The sequence below is a fragment of the Chiloscyllium plagiosum genome, unplaced genomic scaffold (genome assembly GCF_037043375.1).
Source record: "Chiloscyllium plagiosum isolate Xiang-an unplaced genomic scaffold, Cpla_swu_hap1 HiC_scaffold_2, whole genome shotgun sequence".
Taxonomy (NCBI): Eukaryota; Metazoa; Chordata; class Chondrichthyes; order Orectolobiformes; family Hemiscylliidae; genus Chiloscyllium; species Chiloscyllium plagiosum.
Window position 1 is genome coordinate 78,305,921 of NW_028270140.1, and position 17,647 is coordinate 78,323,567.

Genomic DNA, 17,647 nt, shown 5'->3' on the forward strand with positions numbered 1-17,647 from the left:
TGTATTAAATTCATTGATGCGTGGACGGACGGGGACGAAGGTGAGTCCTTTGCTGAGGACTGATCGTTCGTCCTCAGTGAGGGGGAGGTCTGGGGGGATGGTGAAAACTCGGCAGGGCTGGGAGCTGGGAGCTGGTGTGGGTGTAGAGCTGGGAGTGGGGTCGGAGCCAGTACCTGGAGTGGGTGTGATGGTGGGGGGAATGGGGGTAGAGTCATGAGCAGGGGTAGTGTTCCCCTCGGGGTTCTGGGTGGTGGGGATAGTGACAGTGGGGTCTGTGGGGGGCGTGTCAGCAGAATGCAGGTGAGTGGCGCTGGTGGGGGCGGAAGTGGTGGCAGACACGGCAGTAGGGGTGGCGGAAGTCACTGAGCGTGTGGCATCGGCGATGATGTGAGGGGCGGAAGTGGTTGTGGGAGTGGCCATGATGGGGGCAGAAGTGACATCATCAATCAGCGTGGTGGTGGTAGCTGCATCAGCCGCATGGCTAATGGCGTTTCCGAGGCCAGGGGAATCTTCTGGAATGTTCAAGGAGCGCTGGTTATGGAGGTGGGTGGATAAAAATTTGTTGTACTTACAGTTTTTGATGTTTGAGATGGAATTGAAATACTGTTTGTTGAGAGTATGAATTCTCCTGAGGATGTAGTACAGAGTGGGTCCTTTGCAATTCTGAGAGAGTGTGGCCCTCAGCTGAGGCAGGGCAGACTGTAGAGAGGTTAGGTACCGGCGCATTGCTGCGAGCGTGGAGCGGAGGATCTTGATGGAGAACCGTTGCTGGTGTTTTTGAATCTGTAATCTGTACTGTTTGTCCTGTTCGGGTCCGAACTCTGCTGGTTTAAAGGTGGTCCGGAGTCCGTGTGGGGTGAGTTGGTTACGGAGACAGGCACTGAGGAAGCAAATGTGGCTGTGATACCGAGTTTGTTTCAGGACATGGTTGAAGAGCTTCAGGGCTGAGGAAATGACCTGGGAGTTGCAATGAGAGAGAGACTCCCTGAGATTCTTGTAGAGAGAGGAGGAAAACTTCTTCAAGGCAGGCATCCTTGCAAGAGGATTCGCAGTAGGGTTAAAATCAACGAGGTAAAAACAATGACTGCAGATGCTGGAAACCAGATTCTGGATCAGTGGTGCTGGAAGAGCACAGTAATTCAGGCAGCATCCGAGGACAGGCAAAATCAAGTCTTGCGAACAAAGATCTGACCATATTGGGAATTTCTCTGCAGAAAAGACTAATAGATCGAAAATATGTTAAGATGAAGAAAGCGACCCAGGCTAAAACTAACCCCATAAGGATTTTTTAAAGATTTTTAATGATATGGCACCCGAATTTAATTTACATCTGTTATCCTAGCCCTCAAAGAACTTCAAATGAGTAGACTAGAGATAGAAAGAATACAAGAAATGTTAAAACCCCAGCAAGAAATTATCAGAGAAAAACTGGATAAACACCTTCTGCAGTCAACCTCAGAATTAAAGCTATCAGATGAGCAACAGCAGAATGACTCACAGAAGATGCAAGACCTGAAGAAAAATGCAAAGGTAAATCCAACTGAAGCCTTCATGTTTTAGTTGACATTTTGCCAAATTACAGAAGTGGCGAATGCTTTTAATCTTGGTGGTAAATCATAGCCCTGGAATTCCATGGAATTTGCATGCATATTCAAGTTGCCTTTGTCCACAGAATAGTCTCATGAATACATAAAAGTTGGAACTCTGATATTAGAATCCTGAAGAGGTTACTTAAAGCTGAGTATGTTTAAGCTCAGGTGCATGAATAGCTCCAGGAAGAAGCTATCTACGCTCCAGTCTAGAAATTAAAGTCAGGAGTGTTATAGACTAGGCCAGACCACTCAAAACATTCTTAAGCAGGCAGCCCAGACCATAACTTTGCAATTTATTTCAGCAAGTGTACAGTGAAAATTACCCAGAGTAAGTTAGCTAGGTTGACTACCAGTTTTAAAACAGACAAGGATTTATTCACAAAGTTACACAATGAAACCCTACAGAACTCAGTCTATCCACGCTAGACTTATTTATGCTGTTCCAAATATACACAACAGTCCCAATAAGCACCCAGAGGAAAACCCCCTGAAGCTGGTATCGAACCTAGGTCCCTGGTGCTGTGAGGCAGATGTACTAACTACTGGGCCACCACGCTGGCCTAATTTAAGCTGATTTAGTTTCAACAAAGTGGTCTCACACTGAAACATTAGCACATAATGCTGCAAAAGTTTATTTTGCAATAAGTTTGCAGTTTACTAACAAAGAAATGAAGTAGAACCAATCAGATCATCTACTTATAACGTAAATTTAAAGTTTTGAAATACAAGTATAATCCCATTAATCCCAAAACAACCCTTTAGAAATTGAAAAGAAAAGCTGTTTTATAGAACCCAAAACAAGCCCCAGTACAGTACCCAAAAACACCATTCATACAGTATTCACATTGGAGTCCATGACTCTAAAACCTCAATGGAGTTAAATCACTTGTGACTTTAGTTTATAGACTAGAACTGTAGGTAGGTTCTTCTTGGAGCTATTCATGATACGGATCTTAAACATACACTGCTTCAAGTAACTTCTTCAGGGTTTAATCCCAAAAATTCTGGTCTAGGGTCTAGTTTAACTTTATCCTTTTGTTCATAGGAGGAGTGATCTATTCAGCCACCTTCAAAGTATTTTATAGGACTGCTCAAAACTCAAAATAAACCTGAAAAATTAATCTCTCTCACTGTAAGCTTTGTGTCTTTTCGTTTAAAAAAAAAAGCCTCTGTCAGTCTTCTAAACTGGAGCTTGATTAACTTGTTTGATCCAGAATGAGAGGGCATAGAATTAGGGTGAGAGGAGAAAGATTTAAAAGGGTTAACCCCATTAATTCTAAAGCTGAGTTACAAAACCTGTTTTAAGAAATCACCATAGCTACAGGAATATTTAAGTAACAATATGTTACTAACTCAAAAAATAAAAACTCAAAATTACATTAAATGTTATAAAAATTGAATAAAGAGGTTTTGTCTGGAAGTTTGCAAGTCAACTTGCTCACAAATCAGAGTAGAGAGTAGGATAATAGAAAGGAGCCATTCATAAGAACAGGAATGTTTCTATGTTGGGTTTTTATAAGTCAGATGTTCATAAATCAATCTGTTTATATTTTATAATTTAACCTATTTTTTGAATCAACCTGTTCAGAGCTATTATTACATACCTCTGGAGCAGGGTTGGACTTGAACCCTGGCATCTTAGATTAGGGGCAAAGATGCTTTCTCTATATTTTTTTCTTTTTCTTTCTTTCTTTCATTAAACCCCCACACTACCGCCTAACTGTGGTAGTGCTTATTTTTTTCCCAGCACCCAAATCTCCTATTTATATATTTTTTAAAATCTCTTGTTTTTTTTTATTTTTTGTTTTTTTTCTTCTTTTTTCTTTTTTCTTTTTTTTAATTTAACCCCCACACTACCGCCTAACTGCGGTAGTGCTTATTTTTCCCCAGCATCCATGGTGTGTGTGTGTAGGTGTGAGACACAGTGAGAGACACAAGGTGCACAAATCTTTATTCAATTTCCACCACCAGGAAGATAGGAAAACACCCGGGTGGCCAGTGACAAACACTGCCCTTCACATCAAAGGGCAATGCTGTGTGATCAAAACAGTGAAGGGGAGGGTAGGGACTAAATCAAAATAGAGTTGGAGGGAGAAATAATACACTCCACTCCCTGCGGCGCCCACCTCTCCCTTAACAACTCCAGGGTGTTGGTGGACACCGCGTGCTCCTTCTCCAAGGACACCCGGGCTCTAACGTAATGCTTTCTCTATACCACAAGATGACCCTACTTTTAATTGGCTAATTTTACTCAGCTGCAGTAATTGGGCAGGTGGATTGTTTTGCAATTACACAATCTGCCTAATGGCACTAAAACTGCCTTGTTGGTCAGGTCTCATTAGCAGGCAGTTGATATATTGCAAGGATCAAACAGACACTAAAAGGCTTCTTGTGGGCCAGTCATTTATGCAGACTGGTGAGAATCACTACATTACTCAGGGAACTGAATTGGGAGTGGCAGAGGTTTGGGATATTTTTATAGGACCTGGAAAATTGACCAGTGGTGTTGATTGGGAATTGAATGATTTTAGAGCAACCAGTAATATTAAAATGACAGAAAAAAATTAGCCTTTTGCTAATGCAATGTTTGTGGAGACTGTTTAAGTTCAAACAAAACTTGAGATTTCTGAAATTGATCTGGTGTAAAATTTTCTTGCAATTGAGGACTTCAACAGTAAGACCTGAAAAGCATAATCATGCCTTATTCCTTTCACTATTTCTATGGTTATTTCCATCTGCAGAATGGTTTAAATAAATTGGAAGAAACAGAAAATGCTGTAATGGGAAAATGGGCTACTGTCATTGGAGCACCAGAAGAAAATCAAGAAAATGATTTGTATATTAACACGCTAGAGGTAGGATTTTATCACTGAATCATAACTGTTCAGAAATATATGGAAAGTTGAATTGAAACTGTGCAAAAGTAATAATCCGCTCAAAACAAAATCTTTTAGTACCAATTTCATTCACTTCATTTGATATCAAGCAACAACTGAAGTTATTTAAAAAAGAAAAAGTTATAGGCCGAGCAACAACCTAACCACTGAAGATTTGTGGTCGAGAACATCTGGATTCCACCATGGTCAGTCAAACTCTGAGGCATAGCAGCCTTGATCCAAACGTGGATCAAAGATCCTACCCTTATTTATTTCTCCGCCCACTTCTTCCTTCCCAGTCTTGATGAAGGGTCCTGCCCAAAAGATTGACTCTCCTGCTTCTTTAATGCTGCTTCACCTTTTTCCAACTCCACTTTTATCGACTCGGACTTTACAACATCTGTGCTCCTCACTATCTCAAAGAGCTTAATTCATAAGGTGAGGCAAGAGTGATGCATTTATATCAAGCTGGCATTTGACTGAATGTGAAATCAAAGATTCCAAGCAAAATTGAAGTCAGTGGAAATCAGGGAAAACACATCCACTCTTTGGAGCTATACCAAACACAAAGCAATGTGGTTGTAGTTGTTGGAGACGAATCACCTCGGCTCCAGGATATAATTGCAGGAGTTCCTTAGGATAGTGTCCTAGACCTAAATATCTTTAGTTATTTCATCAGAGCCTTCTGTCAACCATCAAGCTAAAAGTGAGGGGATGTTTAGGATGAAGTTTAGCAGGTTGGACTGTTTCACATTCTCTCTGTCTGTACACAGATTCCATTTCTCTATATAAGGCTCTTTGCAGAACCTTGAAACTCTGACTAATTTTTGCCTCCAGGATGGGTCTATCTTGAATTGAGCCATCCTTCTTCATTGGAGTGTCATTGTCCTCCAGTAAAAGCAATTATTGTGCATTGAACGGACACCTTTGATCAAAACTTGCCAGTGTGGTAACAGGTACTTTTCCATAACTGCTAACAGAATATTAGATTTGTAATATACCGTTTCAAAATGTTTAAAGCCAAATTTGTTGTTCTTGTTAAAAAAATAAGAGCACAAGAAATAAAAAAAAGAGGAATACACCATTTCGCGCCTCAAGCCTGCCATTCTATATGATTATAGCTCATCTACACTCCTCGATATTTCAAATATCTATCCATCTCCTCATTAAAGAATTTCAGTAATCTAGCCTCCATGACTGCCTGAGGTAGAGAATTCCAGACATTCATTGTCTACTGACAGAAGAAATTCCTTTCCATTTCGGTTTTAAATGAATGTCCCCTATTCTGTAACTATGTTCCTCGGTTTAAGATTCCTGCACTAGTGGATATGATGTAGAGGTATCAGTGTTGGACCGGTGGACAAAGTCAAAAATCACACAACACCAGGTTATAGTCCAAGTTTATTTGGAAGCACTGGTTACCCTGATGAAGGAGCAGCGCTCCAAAAACTAGTGCTTCCAAATAAACCTAGTGGATATAACCTGGTATTGTGTGATTTTTAGCTTTGCACTAGTGGAAACATCTTTTCAACATCTAGCCTTTCAAGTATTCTCAGAATCCTATATATTTTAATAAGATCACCCCTCATTCTCCTAATCTGTAATGAATAAAGGCCTAACCTGTTTTATTGTTCTTGATTAGTCAGCCCTTTCACCCTTGAAATTAACCTTTTGATTTTCTTTTGAACTGTTTCCAATAATATTGCTCACCATGAGAAGAGGTAACTTGTCCTAAGAATTTATTGACAGACTCCTTGGGCTAAAGTTTCATTCTTGGGCAAAGAATCTGGAATATTTTTGGGTCATAACCTTGTGCTATATTGGTGCTAGTGTCATAATGAAATTTTCAAAGTGTCAGCGATTAGTTGGTCCAGAGTTGGGTTCAATTCCATGTATGGACATAGGCAAGAGGTGGAAATTGGAAACAGTGGGAAAACTTAAAAGGCAAAAGGCAGTCATGACGAGGCTTGCTGTTAACATTGAAATAGATGAGCAGGGAAAGCAGAGAGTTAGCTGTGGTCCTCCAGACTGCCTCATATTTGGCTGATGCCTCCTTCAAGGCTAAAATGGAGGATGGAGAGGAGAGTTGTGCTCTTCCTTTTATTTAGAAGTAGACTTCCAGTGAATGAGATCATGCGGGCATGGCGAGAAGTGGCCATAGATACCAAGCTCAGAATACTCTCAAAATCAAGCCTCTTCGCTCTAGCAATAACGTCTGTGTTGGTGCATGAATAAATCTGCTCCTTCATACAACTCTTTCACAAGTCAGTCACCAACAGTAAAGCTTCCCCATGCTCAATATCTATCCTGCAGCAAGTCCCAGATCCTCCGTGCTCATCATTGGAATTTGCTGACGGTTATTCCCCATACTCAGAATGAGATCTAAACTACTCAACAAGGGGCTCTGAGGGTTGCTGGTTCTTCTTGCTCCCACATTTGACATTCTGCTAATTTCATCAAGAAGTCAGAAATCAGTGAAACCATCAAAATGCTTGATTCCCTAAACCCTTAGAAACACAATTCATCCCCACTAGAGTTAAAAATTCAGCCTTTTACACATAAAGGAACTGACAGAGGCTGTTGAATATGTGGCATAATGTGAATTGTCTTTTCATCAATATTTCCATCAATATTGCATTTCTCAGCTTCCACCCATTCCTTTCAACTGCAACAAATGCCCTTGTATTGGTCAATGTGTTCTAACTATCAAAATGAAAGAATGGTTATCGAACAAAGGAGACCACTGAATCTATTAAATCCATATCCAAGACCAATTCAGTTAAGTCCCACTCCATTACCTTTTGCCCTTCATTTGCCTTTATAATTCTTCATTTTTTTTAAAAAGTTAATATTAGATTTTTAAATAAAGCTGTCATCTATCTGTATATATGATGCTATAAACTTGAAATGCTATTTGATAATGTATTACAGTCTGCTGAGGAAAATGTCCAGCAAAACGTTCATATGACATCGACCAATCTAGAAGGGACTAATGAGACCAAAATCGAAGCAGCTCGGATAAGATTGGAAAAACTAAAACAGACATTGAGCAAAAGAGAAGCTGAAATCATTGAGCTTTTAAAAAACAATAATGAACTAGAAAATGATTTTGGAACATGGAGCAAATCACAAGTTGCCCAGTTTGACACATCAAGAGTAGTTCTACTAAAACGAATTCTAGAAAAGGTGAGTTTTTAATACCATAAAAATTTGACTGTACTATGTAATAGAGATGATTTTTTTGTGCACTGATTGTTCAGTTCTACCAATTCCTAATGGCTCTGCCAGCTTGACTCAATTGCTTGTTATCATTGTTGTGTTTAAGTCAGAAATTTAGAAAATTTCATTTTCAATTCAGTAACTAATTCAATTGATACTCCAAAGACATGTTGACGTGTTACCGTGCAGAAAGGGGCTGTTCAGCCCATCATATATGCACTGGATCTCTAATCATTTTAATTTAGTCTCAATCTCTTGTGTTTTCCCGATATCCGTGCATTTTGTTTCTAATTAAATAAACATCCAAGCCCACTCCAATGCTTTGATTGAACCTTTTGCCACTGTGTTTCTGAGCAGTGCATTCTAGACCTTAACTACTCGCTGTGTGAAAATGTTTTTTTCTCATTTTGCATATGCCCTCTGGAACTTGACTCTTTCTTGAGTAGTACAATTTCTCCTCATCTTCTCAGATAAACTCCTCATCATACCAAAAGCCCCTATCAAATTTAATTAACCTGCTCTTCTCCAGCAAAAACAGACTGAACGTTTTCAATCTATTATCATAACTGAAGTGTCCCATTCGTGAGACTATTGTTGAAAACCTACTTCTGTACAGAAACTCCTTTCTTAGCTGAATTACTATTCCTTGCATTCAGTACAAATGACCACAGAAAAATTGCAACATTGTACTGAAGGGTCCAAATGCATATAATCTGTGGACTTTACACAATCCTACTGTTTGAAAAAAAACAGTTTTGTCTCTTGCTTTCACCGTTTGTTCCTGGTTAAATTTTAAGTTGTTAGATCTGGTAAGCAATAAATCAGCCACCTACACGGTATAATTGTTTAGTTTGAATTAACTGATATTACTATGCCTCAGTCTCATGACTGGACCATCAACGTTTTAGACTGAAATATCCTTTGACATTGCTATAGGTGTCTTGGAGTTCTGCTGTAGATAACATTGCATTATGTCTCAGCATCCTGAGTTGATCTTAACAGATACCAGACAAGCTGAAAATGTGTTGCTGGAAAAGCGCAGCAGGTCAGGCAGCATCCAAGGAGCAGGAGAATCGACGTTTCGGGCATGAGCCCTTCTTCAGGAATCCTGAAGAAGGGCTCATGCCCGAAATGTTGATTCTCCTGCTCCTTTGATGCTGCCTGACCTGCTGCGCTTTTCCAGCAACACATTTTCAGCTCTGATCTCCAGCACCTGCAGTCCTCACTTTCTCCTAGAAGATACCAGACAAGCCCAAGTATGTTCACCTTTTGCTATATCTATAGCATAGCAGACACATTATGAAGCTGAGCTCTTCTGTGCAGCAGTCTCATGTGCCTGGTATCTTCTTTTTTCTCTTTTCTATATATTCTTGGTGGAAGATCATGCTATAATGGGTGAATTTCACTGTGATTATTGAAGTTTGATGTGGGGGTGAGTGTTGGAAACAAATTCACACTCTTGAGTAAATGCTACGTACCTGAATGACTTGCTATGGTATCACTGTCTTTAGTGGATTAATAATGGCTAGTCAGCAGTTTGGTATATCTCCTGTCACTTGGCAAAATGAAAATGCTAGCACATTCTCTTTTGGTTCTGGGGATCCACTTTACTTTGGCATTTATTTCCACAGCCATGTTAGTCCTATCATGGATTAGGTCTTATGGAATTTCCACCCCAGGCAAGTATGTGAACAAATTAGGAATTTGGGATGGAATTCAGTATACGGTACGCAGGTTTCATTTTTTTTTTGCCTCTCTTCAATGGTATTCCTGCCCAATCCACAGCAACTGGATCTTCAGGTCCATCGATCATTCAATTTAATAATTCTAGCTTCTCAGCCTATGAGTGGTATGTTGTTGAGTCATTGGAAGTCTCATCTGCCAGGTGGAGAATTGGGCAGAGGCCTCCTTTCAGTAAAGCTTCCCAAGCTACAGGCCAGCACAGGGAGGTGCCTGCTATTGGAATCAAGATGGAGGTGGAAGCCTTGCCTAGCAAGAGCTCACTTAATTCATCCAAATCACAATGAAGTATCTCAGCATTCCCCTCACAGCTCACCCTCCCATGCAGCTTTGTGTTAACAGTTCTGGAGATGATAAAATAAGGGTTTCCTTGCTAATGCCCAGCTAGAAATTTCTCATTAGATTTGTCAGCCATGGGGAAAAGATTCTCTCAATTTACCATAATTTTGTCTCCCTCAAACAGATCACATCCCCTCACCCCCTGCCAACCTCATCTGCTCCAAGGAATACTAACCCAGCCTAATCAGTGTCTCCCATAACTGGGAATTTTCAACCCAGACAACATCTTGGTGAATCTCCTTTACACTCTCTCTAGTGCAATCACATCCGTCCAATAGATCAGTACAGCTCAAGGTTTCATATCTGTGGCCTAATTGATGTTTTATAAAGTTATAAAAAGAGTTCCTTGCTCCAATGTTCTACACTTTAGCTAATGACTACAAACATCCGTTGCTTTCTTCACCACCCTGTCTACTTGTGCTGACACCTTCATGAATCTATGGATTTGTATATCTATGGTTCTTTCGTTCCTCAGTACACTTCAGGGACCTGTCATTCATTGTCAATTCTTCCCTTATTAGATCTTCCAAAATGTATCATCTCACAGTTATCAGGATTAAATTCCATCTATCATTGCTCTGCTCAGTTTACCAGCTGATCAATATCAGACTGTAGCCTGGGACCATTTCCCTTGGGGTCAACAACACTATCAACTTTCATGCATCTGCAAACTTACTAATGATAGCTTCCTCATTCACATGTACCTCATTAATTTTCATAACAAACAGCAAGCACTAAGCCACATCCATGGTTTATTGTATATCCTGAGGTGGCTTAGCTGCCTAAATAGGATAGCAGATGCTCCATAGATTTTCGCCCATTGTAGTCTCCACAATTTCATTCTCCAAAACAGAGGGAACGCCTGAGGGATCACTTATCATTCCACTGTGTTCACTCAATTGTGGACTCAACTGAGACACGTACCTGCTTCTTGCTCACAAATAAAAAGGTAAACACTCATTGCAGTGTAGTTAGTTTGATTTTTTAAACTTAGCAGGCTGATCCCTCTCATCACACAGGTTAGTGGATGTTCTTAAGTTTATATTCTGATTCTCAAAACCAGAGTTGTTAAAGTACAGAAATGGACATGTTGCTAATAAGTGATATGAAGTATTGGAGGTAATAATTCTGATGGAGAATGCAACAATAGCAAATTATATTGTAAATATTGAAGATCCATTCTAAAGGAGAATGCAGTGGGTTTACAGGCAAAAGCACGTTGCAAAAAAACTGAGATGAGTTTTACTTTAGGCTCTGCAGGTAACCTATGCTCCTGACAGTAGAAACCAATAGAATCAGTTTGACTGCTTGGCTTTCACCTCATTGAAGTTAATGGAAAGTGGAATTGAGCAGCACATAAAAATATCAACTGCTCTGAAATTATTAATTTCATATGAAACATATTCGCAGTAAAAGAAAGACGATGACCCAGGGAAATCTTCAGCTGGAAGAAGAAAGACACCGAAGATGACAGCTGCTGTATGGTTTTTGAAATTAAGTTGATGTGATTTTAATAACCATTTTATTGGAACAGTATGTTGTTATAGAGTTGGTGGCAGATAATATTCAGTGAAGAGAAAGGGAGGAGATAAGTAGCAATCTCCTCCATCTTTTCTCTTAACTAATCTATTATTTCTCTCAGCTTATGTCCCACCATCACTCCCATTGATTTTTTTTTCCCAGAGAGCACCATTTATAATTGAATATATCAACATATGAGAAATCACTGCCAAAAGACATAGCTCTATTAGATAATTTGCAATCTAACCAAACAAATCAGAATTCCGTTCATGTTTTGCAATATAATCAAAGCAAAACTGTTTTTACATCATATCCTGCATTTCCCAATACTAGTGTCTTTGGCTCTGGCCAATTCTGGTGCATTTCCTAAGTTCCATTTGAATGTCTGTGATTTGGCCATCAGTAGATTCCACAGTAGATTGTCTTTTTGAGACAGCCGTGGCTGTCTGTCATTACGGTTAATGCACTGAAAAACACTCTATTAATGCATTCACAGATTTAAACCACTTAAAAAATGATGCATGAATGAACAGTATATATGTTTCATTGTTTTGCAGCTTCCCCAGAAGTCGTTACCAGAGTAAAATGGAATTATATTAGTTTCCTTATTATTTGAACATTATCTGAGTCTTTAAAACTGGACACCTTTAGAAAACAGTTTCTTATAGCTGCCTTGAAAACATAGAAAACTTTTAAAAATGACACAAATTCAAAGCTTTCCATCTTACTCTCATCAGGACTGAAACACAAACTAAAAATTCAGAGTGAAAACAATTTGTACAATCCTGAGAAGAGAGCACTGATTGGTTGGACTATGATTAGCAATGATGGTGCAGCAGGAACTGTAAGTGTCAGTGTTAAGTGACTAATTAGATTGAAAGCAAACAAGTCACCTCTGACTGATCAGAGCATTGCCATGCAAGTGCAGTAGGGATTGGGTCTCTCCATATTCCCTTCATTTTTTAGAGGTGCAATGTGTGGACATATTCTTTTTACCCACAAAGAACAGGACATTGTCAGTGTATTGTTATGACATGGCGGTGAACTCTTATGTTAATTAAGCTAAACGCTCACCGGAAAAGCTCACCTCGCCTCATAATCTGTTAAAATATGAGTGACAGAGAACTCCCATATTCCACTAAAGAAAATAATATCAATTTATTCTTTAATTCTAAAACTGAATATTAAACAAAACAACTATTTACAACTCTAAGCCCCCTTTCTCTTAACTGAAAATTATCTGCCTCCAAATCTATAACAACATACTATTCCAACAAAATAGTTATTAAAATCACATCAATTTAATTTCAAAACCATACAGCTGCTGTCATCTTCAGTGTCTTTCTTCTATCATCTGAAGATCTCCCTGGGTCATCGACTTTCTTTTACTGTGAATATGTTTCATATGAGAAGGTACCTTTAATCGAGAGTGTATCAATGTCTTTGGTCTTTCTCGATGGCAGTTACTCTGTCTGACTTTCAAAATGCTTGCCTTTTTTACACGCCAACATCAGATTGTCTCATTGGTTAGAGTTTGGCAAGACAACTAATTCAAACTCGATTGGGTTTTAGTATCCTGAGGTATAAATTAAACTGATTGATTAAATTTGAATTATTGTCAAAACAGCAACCCCCCTCAGGTATCCATTTCACAACTAAATGTTACGTGTTTTCAATTTTCCAGACTGCTAGATAGTCACATGACAAGTACTTGTAAGCTTTCAATGCAGAACAGCGCTCACTTTCTTAAAGGTACAGTACTCACCTTCAACTTCACAACACCTCCCCCGAAGAAAAAAATGAAACATCATAATGAAAAGATGGCTTCATTTTCATTTCTAATTCTTAATCCCATTACAATGAAATACAGAAGTCATTAATCTAATTCATATTAATTTCTGCACAACCATATATGTTTCCATATTGGAAACTGTCCAAACTTATCTATACTTTTTCCTTTAAATCCTCGATAATACATCTGCTATCACATTCTTACAACCCGCAACATGTACAATTTGAAAATGAAAAGTCTGTAACATAAGACTCCAATGATATAGTCTCATATTTTTCTCTTTAAATCGTTTCAAGAATGTAAGAGGATTGTGGTCCTTGTACACAACTGTCTCTGACACATTGTTTATCACATAAGCATTAAAATGTTGTAAGGTCAGTGCCAAACTCAAAAATTCTTTTTCAATGGTGTTGAGTTTCTTTGAAATGTATCCACTTGGCCATTCAATTCAATTATCATCTTCCTGTAGCAGTACAGCTCCGACTCCATTATCGCTAGCATCGATTACAACTTTGAAGTGTTTCAAAAACAATTGGTGGAGCTAAAACTGTGCGGAGGTTAAAACTGCTTTTAAATTCTCAAATGCCTCCTGCTGTTGTTCTGTCCACCGAAATTTTGTGTTCTTCTTTAGGAAATCTGTTAGCGGTGCCACCACACTGCAGAAGGTTGGACCAAAGTTCCGGTAGAATCCATTTAATCCCAAAACTCCAAGCATCTGTTTCATCAAGGTTGGTCATGGAAATTCCTCGATGGCCTTCATTGGGGCATTCCTTGGGGTCAATCTTCCATGACCGATGTTATGTCCTAAGAACGAATTCTGTTTTCTTTATGTTTATTACCAGTTTTGCTTCTCATAATTGTTAATAGTTCTGCCAATGGTACCATGTGATCTTTCCATGACTCTCTAAAGATCGCTATGTTATGAAGATGTGTGTACTGTACCTTTAAGAGTGTAAAAACTAGCAGTGACAGGCAACTGTTCGCAATAAGACATAATGTAACATGTGCCCCAGCTACTGCGGTCGTTTGTTGCCTGGAAACAACAAAACAGATTTGAATTAGGCCAATCAGTTTATATTATACCCCAAAAAATACCAAATTCCAATCAAGTTTGAATTGAGTATATTGACAATCTTAAAAGCCAATGACACAATCCGATGCTTTGGGGTACAAGAGCAGGGAAATTGAACAGTTGGGAGGAGAACTGCCACCAGACCAACAGATGTAGACTGCTCATCAGAATTCTCTGAGAGATACCTGTCTAGAGAAGTAGTTTGCCCAGAAAAAAACCTCAACACTGACCTGGGGAGCAAATCTACCAAAGTTAAAGAGAAGATTCGACCACTGGCTAGTTTTAAAATGTAAATTTTCATTAAATCTTAATTGGGAGTTTTATTGGACTAGTATATAGAAGGGAAGGTAAAAGATAGGTTAGATGAAGGAATTGTAAATAGTTGTTAGTTAATTATTCTCTGTTATACTTTAAGAAATAAAGTAGTTCATTTTTACTTGAAATAGTTCTTGGCCACTCGAATTTTTACAGATTACTGCACAGGATGAATCTCTTCTGTGTTGCTGGTTTTAAATTATGCAGGAGGGTTTACCCCATGTCGTAACAATTTCATCGTCCAGATAAACTGCACAATTTGTTAATCCAGCCACAACTCTGTTCATGAGTCTTTGGATTGTGGCTGTTATGTTCTTCATTCCAAAAGGCATCACTTTGAATTGATATAACCCATGCGGGATTACAAACACAGAAACTTCTTTTGTTTTCTCTGATAAAGGTACCTTCCAATAACCACACAGTAAGTCCAACTTTGATGTAACTGGTTTGTCCAACTTTCTCTATACAGTCCTCCAATCTTGGTATTGGGTATGAGTTCGATTTTGTTATAGTGTTGACCTTCCGATAGCCCACACAAAATCGTTGAGTCCCGTCAGGTTTGGTTTAAAAACACGATTGGCGAATTCCACTCATTTTGACTCTGTTCAATGATGTCTTCATTGAGCATTGCATCCACTTCCTTCTGGACATCTGTGGCTTGGAAAGGATTACGTCTGTAAGTGTGTTGTTTTATCAGAACAGCACTCCATATTTCTACTTCATGCACAATAGTATTAGTATTAATAGTTTTATCCCCATCTTATTCCTATATCTGCCCTCTCACTTCTGCAACAAACCTTTCAACTGTATTCTTTGCTCCTGAGACAGATAAGTCACTAACCTATCCCACTCCTCAAGGACTTCCTCATTATTTAACATATTTTGAGGCACATCAAACTCCATGACATCTAGATTTGATTCCTCACTCTGCGGGGCAGTAACTAACACCTGGTTATCTTTATTATAATAGTTACAACATATTCGCGTGGCATGCTCCATATAGATTTTTTATCTGGCATCTTTACCAGATATTTCATCTGAGTTTTTATCTGCCACCTGCTTCATTCTATGCTGTGCCCTCTTCAGGTGCTGTTTAGCTAACTCACCTACCAAATTTAATCTCTCCCTCACCTCAGATACATAATCCAAGTGTGAGATTGCCAACTTTGGCCCTATCAATTTCTCTTTAATCAATTTCAAAAACCCTCTAACTTCATGTCTGAATATTAACTCAAAGGGAGTAAACTGAGTTGATTCATTTTGGGCATCTCTAATGACAAACAATACGAATGTGGTACCTTTATCCTAATCATTCGGGTAATCCTGACAGTACACTCTTAACATGGTCTTCAGTGTCTGATGCCACCTTTCCAAAGCTCCCTGGAATTCCAAATGGTATGCATTTGATTTAAAGTGCTGTATGTGTAAGCTATCCATGACTTCCTTAAAACAGCCTAGCAGTAAAATTTGAACCTTGGTCTGACTGAATCTCTCTTGGTAGCGCATACTGCGTGAAGACAGCTACTTACTCTTCTACCACCCTTTTAGCCTAAATACTCCGTAATGGAATTGCCTTGAGAAATCTGGTCGACACATCCATTTTGGTTAAAAAGTACTGCTTCCCACTTTTAGTTTTCGGGAGGCGACCTACACAATCAATCATAACCCACATCAAAGGTTCTTCGAATGCGGGAATTGGCAACAAAGGTTTTTTTGATTAGATTTCCTACAGTGTGGAAACAGACCCTTCAGCCCAACAAGTACCACCGACCCTCTGAAGAGTAACCTACCTAGACCTACTTCCCTCTGACTCATGCACATAACACTATGAATAATTTAGAATGGTCAATTCACCTGACCTGCACATCTTTGGACTGTAGGAGGAAACCGGAGGAAACCCACGCAGACACGGGGAGAATGTGCAAACTCCACACAGACAGTCACCCGAGGCTGGAATGGAACCCAGGTCCCTGGTGCTGTGAGGCAGCAGTGCTAACCATTGAGCCACCATGCTGCCTGGTGTTAGTTTTATTACCAGCCGTGGCATACCTACCATTTGACATGTATAACACATACAGCAAGAGTTAACCACATCTTTGTGCAGTCCAGGCCAATAGAAATGCTTTTGGATCTTAGCCTGAGTCTTCCTCACACCGAGGTGACCTCCTACTGGTAATTCATGTGCTACCAGCAACACAATCTGGTGCACTTCTGCCCATTTCTCCTCTGCACTAATCTGCTGTGGTCTCCATTTTCATCCTAGCATTCTATCTTTAAGATAATAACCCTCAGGAATACATTCTGATTCCTTTTCTGAGTATGCATCTATCTATATATCTTTCATTGTCTCATCTTTCTGTTTTAAGTCCATTAGCCTATCAGGACTAAACACTTCTGCCTGATCATCCTGTCTGTTCAGGTTTTTCCTGCATCATTACATCAAACAGGGCATCCGCTAATTGAACCTCAACTCCTTCATCTTTCTCTTTAGTTTTTGCTTCATGCTGTGACTTATGATAGTTGAATCTTGTTACTACAAATCTGGAAAAATTCCAGGGTATTTTTCTTTTAACTCTTCAGTTCCCTTACTCTTCCTTTGGCTTCTCCACAACAAGGGGTGTCACTCCCACCTTGGATCCTGCTACTCCCACTGTTACTGTTGCCACTCCACCCTGATCTTACATATGGGAACTTTAAATTTCTATCCATCTATTCCACAAATTACCACTCTCTCGGGTAACATGTCAGAAAGAGTGCAAATACATTTATCTCTTACTGTTGGAGACTAATTAAATCCTGTATCTCTCAAAATTATAACTTTCCTTTGTACCCCTGTTCTTCTAAAGTAAACTTTACCCACAGAGGCAAACTCTTGATAGCGATCAGGCACTAACTCCATACCCAGTCCCTGCCTAGGTTGTGCACTCTCCTGCAGCTCCTCAACTTTTCTTGGGGTCTCCTTTACTATCTTCACTAATGCTATTGGCTTAGCTGCTTTTACCACATCTTTTCCTACAGCCCTTTTTTTAATGACCTGCACTGTGACTTTATGCATCCCACTTTACCACAGTGGAACACCTGAGACCTTTCACCTCCTTTCCATCTTCTTGGGTTTCTTTTTTAACCTGTGGTGAACTATTACCACTGTGCTGTAATCTTTGTTTTGTAGTGTAGGATCTCC

At 39.3% G+C, this 17,647-nt stretch overlaps 1 protein-coding gene across 1 annotated transcript in view; it reads left to right on the forward strand.

Moving 5' to 3' along the window:
• kifl (kinesin family-like) overlaps positions 1-17,647 on the forward strand; it is an 83,773-nt gene that overhangs the window by 29,843 nt on the left and 36,283 nt on the right. Inside the window, exons 10-12 of the mRNA XM_087993963.1 lie at positions 1,343-1,530; positions 4,334-4,447; positions 7,400-7,654. Of these exons, the coding sequence (XP_087850089.1) occupies positions 1,343-1,530; positions 4,334-4,447; positions 7,400-7,654 (557 nt within the window). The remainder of the gene's footprint in view (positions 1-1,342; positions 1,531-4,333; positions 4,448-7,399; positions 7,655-17,647) is intronic.